This window comes from Genypterus blacodes, unplaced genomic scaffold (assembly GCF_046128005.1).
Source record: "Genypterus blacodes isolate CSIRO-AG114 ecotype Tasmania unplaced genomic scaffold, CSIRO-AGI_Gbla_v1 ptg000099l_1, whole genome shotgun sequence".
NCBI classification, from domain to species: Eukaryota; Metazoa; Chordata; class Actinopteri; order Ophidiiformes; family Ophidiidae; genus Genypterus; species Genypterus blacodes.
The window spans coordinates 2,217,141-2,225,000 of NW_027466903.1; the positions used below are offsets into that span (position 1 = coordinate 2,217,141).

General features: G+C 48.8%; 2 protein-coding genes across 2 annotated transcripts in view; both read left to right on the forward strand.

Moving 5' to 3' along the window:
• Positions 1-1,039: 1,039 nt before the first annotated feature.
• Positions 1,040-3,956, forward strand: klhl42 (kelch-like family, member 42). Its single transcript, XM_076159908.1, has 4 exons — positions 1,040-1,714; positions 1,893-2,398; positions 2,481-2,674; positions 2,751-3,956. Exons 1-4 carry the CDS (start codon positions 1,457-1,459, stop codon positions 3,197-3,199), a joined length of 1,407 nt encoding a protein of 468 aa, XP_076016023.1. The 5' UTR covers positions 1,040-1,456; the 3' UTR covers positions 3,200-3,956.
• Positions 3,957-5,120: 1,164 nt separating this feature from the next.
• The window catches only part of nrip2 (nuclear receptor interacting protein 2), a 12,894-nt gene continuing 10,154 nt past the window's right edge, over positions 5,121-7,860 (forward strand). The window contains exon 1 of the mRNA XM_076159855.1: positions 5,121-6,003. Coding sequence (XP_076015970.1) covers positions 5,848-6,003 — 156 coding nt within the window. The 5' untranslated portion in view covers positions 5,121-5,847. The remainder of the gene's footprint in view (positions 6,004-7,860) is intronic.

The window sequence follows — 7,860 nt, forward strand, 5'->3', positions numbered from 1 at the left end:
TCCCACACAGCTGTCATCCAGCGCGGATAACAAGACGTTTCCGGTTTCAGAATAAAATACAGGGATGACTCTTTCTGATGGATGGACGCATATTTTTGGAATATTATATACTAAATGTGTAATTCATAAGGGGTTGAGAAGTTATTATTGTTATTTATACACGTAGAGTCACATCTAAAACCATGGACCTGCGGCACTAAAGTAAATATTTAATTCTCCATCACTTTCCTTTATGACACTTTTTTCACCTTGTAAATGCAGGTACACATAGTTTTTCACTTGCACGTCAACATAGACTGACATGTATCTTATAATGTTCTGATATCCGAATGTTATCATCATACTGGACTTGATTTTGGGTAACAAGAATGGAATTCTGAATAAAGCCCATTCTAATTAGCTGTGACGAGGGGGTAGACATTTATTTTGAAGGTGCACTGTCGATTAATTCTTATTTGATTCTCGTTGGCTTTTCTTGACATAACTCACTGCTGAGCCCCGAGGCGAACACCGGAGTGATAACACACTTGTCTTGACTGACTTAAGTACAACATACTATTGAGCTTATTATAGCCGCGCACTGATAGAGCCTGAACGCACCAACAAAACTAAGTATGGTCCTACAGACAAGTTAAACTGCCTGTCTGAGGTAATGAGGTAATACTAAGTAAATAATAACGCTTGTAGATTGAAGGACACCACAAAGTAACACATAGATGTAATGACAAATGGCCACTCCACTCTAACTACGTTATACCAGTCTATATACGTTTCCTATGAAGTGTTCAGGATGTTGAAATTTGGCGTTTTTTCATGGCAAAGGAGCAATGCCCACATATTCAAACTCTTAACTACAGAAGCCGAGAGAGGACAACCACTATCTTTTTAAAACGGTCTTCCTGGGATAATACTAGATTTCGTACCGGTCCAATTTAACCTATTTTCAAGGAGCAGTTAGTCCGTTAATCGGCAGGTGGCAGCACCATAACAGAGTTCTGCACGGATTCTGAAGAAGAAGAAGAAGAAGAAATCTCGGAAATGACGAACCGTAGAGATCAAAACAGCTGAGATTTGACAGCTCTGCTCCGCTCAGCCACAGTAGCTACACGCTGCGGATACAATGCGATGGGAAATGTTACAAATGAGCCGCGCTGTGTAGCTGGTAGCTTCAGATGTAGCGGCGGTGTTGTAGCGGCTTGTGGAGGAATGCTAAGCCCGGGAAAAGGCTCGTTTGGCTAGTTTAGCTCGAGCAGTTGCAGCGTCTCATCCTCGGCTCATTAGCTTCCTGGCTGAAGAGACTCGTCCCATGGCGCTCTTTGGGCCGAGCATCTCCTTATATAGCCCGGCTGCAGAGCTCCCCCGCCGGTGAAATGTAAACCGCGAGCAATAACAAAACCCCCGAGTGTTGTTAGGTTTATAACCCGGAATAAGACCCGAGCTAGGCGCGCTAGCAGCCATGTCATCTGAGCAGATCATCGCAATCGTCATGGAGGACAAGATCTATGAGGTGAACAAGAAGAAGCTTATCGAGAAGAGCGACTACTTCCGAGCCCTGTATAGCTCCGGGATGAGGGAGTCGACAGAGGACTCGGTGAAGCTGCAGGGGCTCAGCGTCTCGGGCCTGGAGCTGGTCCTCGAGTTCATCAACACGTCCAAGGTCCAGGTGGTCAACGAGACCCTGGAGGACCTGATCGAGACCGCCTCCTTCCTGCAGGTGAGCAGCAACATCTCTGGGCTTCTGCACGGACTTACAGACATGTGAGAAGGTTGATCATGTTAAAGGCCAGACGTGCACACAGATGTTGACACTTTGATCTGAACGAGTCACGATATTCCATTGTTTGTTTGTGATGCTTCCCTTGATTAAACCTGATCAAACCACTAAACCCCAGGTGACCTCCATGCTGAAGCTGCTGTCCTCAGAGATCCGCCTTGATAACTGTGTGGAGCTCTACAGCCTCTCTGAGGTGTACGGGACCCACGACCTGAGGAAGTCCTGCCTCAAGTACATGAGCTGCTACTACCACCCCATGCTGAGGAGGCCCGAGTTCAGCAGCCTGCCCCCGGCCGTCAGGGACCAGGTCAAGGATATCAGGATGAAAGGCGCCGCCACCCTGGTGGCCATCGGCGACTTCACCTGTCTGTCGCTGGACGTGCAGGAGCAGGACGAGCCCTGGTCCATGCTGAGGTATGGAGAGGCAGAGCAGCGCTGGAAGCCGCTGGCCAACAACCTGCCGTCGGACATGATCAACGTCCGAGGCTATGGCTCGGCTGTTCTAGACAATTACCTGTTCATATGCGGCGGGTACAGGACCACCAGTCAGGAGATCTCAGCCGTTCACTGCTACAACCCCTGCAGGAACGAGTGGAACCACGTCGCTCCTCTAAACCAGAAGAGGTGAGACCAGAGCTTTCACCTCAACAGAATGAACTGTATGTTTTAAGTTTTGTCCCTGAACAACAATGTGTCGTTAACTCAGGTCCAACTTCAAGCTGCTGGCGGTGCAGGGGAAGCTGTACGCTGTGGGGGGCCAGTGTTTGGGCACCGTGGAGTCTTACAGCCCAGAGCAGGACTGGTGGACCTGCGTGTCCTCCATGCCCGACCCGCTGGCAGAGTTCTCGGCCTGCGAGTGTCTGGGAATGATCTACATCATGGGGGGATACACAGCGAGAGGTGGGTGAGGTCCCAGTGTTGATGCTCACAGGCTCGTCTGATGTGAGAGAGCCTGACCTGCTTTTCTCTCGTGCAGACAGGAACACAAACGTCCTCCGCTACTGCCCCGTGTCTGACACCTGGGCCGTGTTTCGTTCCTGCTCAGCCCACATTCGCAAGCAGCAGATGCTCTCTGTGGAAGACACCATCTACCTGGTGGGCGGGTACACTCACGAGCTGGAGCCGGGCCGACGGCGGCCCAGCCAGACGGAGGACGTGCTGACCGTGCAGTCCTACAATGTCACCACAGGCGAGTGGATCCAGCTGAAGGAGAACACATCCAAGTCGGGCCTGAACCTGACGTGCACACTGCACAACGACGGCATCTACATCATGAGCCGCGATGTCAGCCTGCCCACCAGCCTGGAGCACCGCGTCTTCCTCAAGTACAACATCTTCTCTGACGCCTGGGAGGCCTTCAGACGCTTCCCTGCTCTGGGTCAGAACATGCTGCTCTGCTCCCTCTACCTCCCCAACGTGCTCTGACTGCCGGGCTCCAGGGGGACCACGGGCCAGGACCACGGGTGAACGTGCGGTACGAGTGAGGATCAGTGGTTGGGAGCCTTGGGACCACTGTGCCTACAGATAAACATACTACTGTGTACATAACACGCTACCAGTGCAATTAAACTGCAACACTACATTGAGAAGAATAAGGTATAAGTGTGTGCCTGCTGAGCCGTAGCATGGTCGCAGCATGCAGTCACATCTATAGGCCGCAATACTCCTGATGTTTACACTGCGCATATGGAACTGGTCCACTCATAACACACTCCAGACCTTAACCAGCGAGCACGCTCTCGTCTCTATACTCACACATACGGATGGCTTTGGTTCTACACTGCCACTCTTATCAGCATTAGTTTGTTTATTGTTTGTAGGTGCGACACTTGAACGCTCTTATTTTTCCAAACGGTAACGCTAAGCAAAGCTTCAGTGACGCACATGTGCCTTCTGCAACCTCAGTTAGGAACTTCATATACAAACAAAAAAAGCACAAAATGCAAGACTGTGTTTCCAAAGCCAGCACCTGACCAAACCTGCTGTGGTGTCCTCCTTTCTGCTGTTTGTTCATGAAGGTTTCTCTCCGTTCCTCCACTAAATGTATTGGATGTGGACCTGAAGGTTAGTTTCCTGTTTGTTTGTTTGTGTGTTTGTTTATTTGGTCTAATGGATTTCAGCTTCTGTCTACATATTCTGTATTTATTTTGGAGATGTGGGTCGTGACAATAAAATAAATTTTCAGGGACGCGTTTGGGTTTTCTCTCTCTTTTTTGATGTTAAATTGAAAAGCTGCAATGAAGCTGAGTCATTCTGTGTCTGTAGATCACAGCGCTCTGATTACAGCGCTCATATCCTTCCCAGGGAAACTCTGCATACACTCATGGGATCTGGTGTGTGTGTGTGTGTGTGTGTGTGTGTGTGTGTGTGTGTGTGTGTGTGTGTGTGTGTGTGTGTGTGTGTGTGTGTGTGTGTGTGTGTGTGTGTGTGTGTGTGTGTGTGTGTGTGTGTGCGTGCGTGCGTGCGTGCGTGCGTGCGTGCGTGCGTGCAAGAAAACATCAAATGCAACCTGCCTCTTTAAGTCCTTTACACCAGTAAGAGCAACAATAACTCCAAATACTCCATGCAGCAGTGTATTCATTATTATAGTTGTGTATTCATACAGTGTTTCAGTGTTTTTAGATGAGTGTGTGACTCACCTTCATCCATGTGATCATCAAAATCACAGTTCTAGTTACATCCACCGTCTCCATGCGTCTCTATGGATCTCGACCACGAGGGGGCAGTAGAATCATGTCAACGACCAAACGCAGCGTCTCATCCCGAAACACTAACACACATATTAGATTTTAATGCGCTCTTTCGTTACAGATTGATTCGCATTTATCCAGTATTTTCAGATTCATACATTTCTGACACGCCGCCAGTAACAGCACAGTTTATCTCCTGTATAAATATATAAATACATGTACACACACGTATCATATCAGTGTGCTAGTGATATTTATAGTCAACTGTTCTGGACGGGGGGATAGGATCATTCCTCAGTGGAGAGTTAGTGGAAATCAATTCTGGCTGTCAGCAGGCCAGATTGATCCCATGTGTGGGGTCAGGTCACTCACACACACACACACACACACACAATCCGCCCTGGGCTGAAGGGAAGAGGATACAGAGCGACAGACGTTTGATTGGTTGTTTGTGTAACAGTTCTGTACAGAATTCAATGAAATGTGGAGTAAATTGATTTTGGTTTTTGGTTCAGATCCAAACTCAGCTGTGCAACTGTGTGGCCATCCTACAGGTGGCGCTACAGCAACATGAACTGCTTTCATCTTTAAGGTGTGGACGTCATGACAGACTGGCTAACAGCTTCATTTTTGTGTGTTGGGAGTGAGAGGATGTAAAGGATTGGCTCTGTTGTCTGAGTGTGTGTGTGATGTGATGTGATGAGCACACAACTGTGAGGTGAGCGTGTGTGATGGAAAGAGGAGGGCTCAGAGGGGGAGAACACACTCCTCCAGAGAGCAGCAGAGAGAGAGAGACAGAGAGAGAGAGAGAGAGAGAGAGAGAGAGAGAGAGAGAAAGAGAGAGAGATCCAAGGACAGACAGCACTAAGGGGAGGGGACAACACACACACACACACTCAAACACAATCTCACACTGCCCCAGAAGACAGATTTTGACATTCTGAAGAAGATGCATGACTACATCAGAGGAACATCAGCTTCAAGATCAGGATAACAGCTCCTGCTTACACACACACACACACACACACACACACACACACACACACACACACACACACACACACACACACACACACACACACATCCTATAGGACTACAGACGGAGCAGAGGAGCTCGGAGGAAGGACAGCAGCATTCCAGAGAGGACACACGGAGGAGCAGGCGCACATTACTGACTGTTGTTGAAGAACCTAAGAGGACCTGAGCTGTGTGTCAGCTTGAACTGCGGCTCCTCTCTGCCTCCAGCACCCACGCTGCCCTTGGGCTTCCTGCGCCGCCCTGCTCTTCCTCTCATTACCCAGCGCGTCTCTCTCTCTCTCTCTCCCTCCCTGTGCTGTGGCTGCACTGCTTCAGTCAGACTTAGTGCTGCTGTAGGCTGAGACCATGAGCGAGGCGAAGAAAGGTGAGCTGGCCATCAGGGACAAAGCCATCCTGCACCAGCAGCGCCGTCTGAAGCAGGCCACCCAGTTCACACACAAGGACTCGGCTGACCTCCTGCCCCTGGACGGGCTGAAGAGACTGGGCACGTCCAAAGACCTGGTAAGTGGACAGCCAGAACGTGAGTGTGCGTGTGTGTATGTGAGTGTGCGTGTGTGCTTTGCCCTGAACTGGTTGAGGGAATGTAAGTCCTTGAAGCAGGAAAAGGAAGCGTATCTGAGTTGTGTGTGTGTAGGTAGATTGTATCTGCATTAGAAGAAGATGGGTGAATGACACTTCAGACGCTTCTCTTCTGTCGGCACAATATATTCATACCAAGGAACTATTTGAATAAGTTTCAAGGTCGACGTACACACACGCACGCCACTAGTCACTGGAAAGATCATGAAAGATTCAGAGTGTTGCACTCTAACGACTGGTTGCACCCTGTTACAGCGATGTCATTACACTGATGGGGATGTGTGTGAACATGGTGCTGCACATGGAGTTTAGATTCATGCCACTGCGTGCTTGAGTTCAAATGCAGAAACATATTGTTAATACTGAACTCGTTGGCATTTCAAAGCCTGAAAGAGAACAAAACTAAGCCTGAGAACTGAAGCAGAGATTTAGATGCAGTCCAACTTCATTTCATTTCAGATGAACATCCAGTGAACCCTCAGGTTCCTCCTTCACTCTGCAGCTTACACACTCAATCATATGTTTTTAAAAATTCAGATTCATATTTAAATTCAAACCTGCTGTCTGAGTCAAACTCCTGACTCGTCTGAGCCCCCGTGCTTGTGTGTGTGTGTGTGTGTGTGTGTGTGTGTGTGTGTGTGTGTGTGTGAATGTGTGTGTGTGTGTGTGGGACATCACACCTCCAACCTCTTCACGCCTGCTTAACAAAAGCTCACATCAGCAGCACATACATCTCTGTGCACTTCCTAAACAGAAGCCATTACACACACACACACACACACACACACACACACACACACACACACACACACACACACACACACACACACACTAATGCACACACATGCGCACACTCACGCGCACTTGCACAGACTAGCACACACTCTCACTTGCACACACACACACACACACCCCCTGGAAGTCTCTGTAATAATAAGGAACACTTTGTCACTGCCTCTCCTGACACAGTTCTCCTTTTCGATGGCAGCCTCCCAGATTCCCCAGAGCTCACCAAGAACCTCTACAATTGCTCTATCTGGCACCAGGAAGCTGTGTGAATATCAAGTTGTGTATTTCAGCTTCTATAATTCACAGTCCATTCCGCAAAATCTCTGTTAGAGAGGATGATGTGCATTGTGCCGCTCCTGCGTCGCTCTACATCTCCTGCAGGGGTGAGGCTCTCCTCCTGAGAGCAAATCATCTGCTCCTCAAAGACAAAATGAATCTTAGCCATCAAACACCCCCAATCTGTTGAGCAGGAGTGGGAGGCTAGGCTTCAGCGGCACAGCGTCAGAAACAGAACGGTCGTCCATGTGAGAGCCGCTCTGACCGTGCGGAGGAGGAGGAGGAGGAGGAGGAGGAGGAGGAGGAGGAAGAGGAAGAGGAGGAGAGAGTGTCATATTTACATTTAAGGGTCCATTATAAATCCATGTAACACACTGATTCACTTCTACTATCTCTCGCTGCAGCACCACTGTGCTCACTGAATAATCTCTCTCTTTATTAGTTTAGCAGATATTTATGGAAATCAATCACAGAGCGATGGCGGAACTGCTCTGGACGGAGTTGTGCGGCTTATTGATGGATATTGATACATTAGGAGTGTTTGTACTTGTGGTTGTGCAGGACAGGAGTGTGAATGGTTGTCTAGGGTCTAAAAATAACAAAACGCTTATCTAACATTCAGCAGCAAACTGTTTAGCTGTAAGCTGCTCTTTCTTCCGCTCTAAGTGAGCTCGCTGGTCGGCTCTGTCCAGTGTCTAACCGGACAGTGGAGGT

Bases quoted from the DNA above. Each gene is read 5' to 3' on its own strand.
- klhl42 (XM_076159908.1), top strand. From the start codon at position 1,457: ATGTCATCTGAGCAGATCATCGCAATCGTCATGGAGGACAAGATCTAT. The intron at 1,715-1,892 runs GTGAGCAGCAAC...ACTAAACCCCAG, and splicing joins AGACCGCCTCCTTCCTGCAG to GTGACCTCCATGCTGAAGCT. The intron at 2,399-2,480 runs GTGAGACCAGAG...TCGTTAACTCAG, and splicing joins GCTCCTCTAAACCAGAAGAG to GTCCAACTTCAAGCTGCTGG.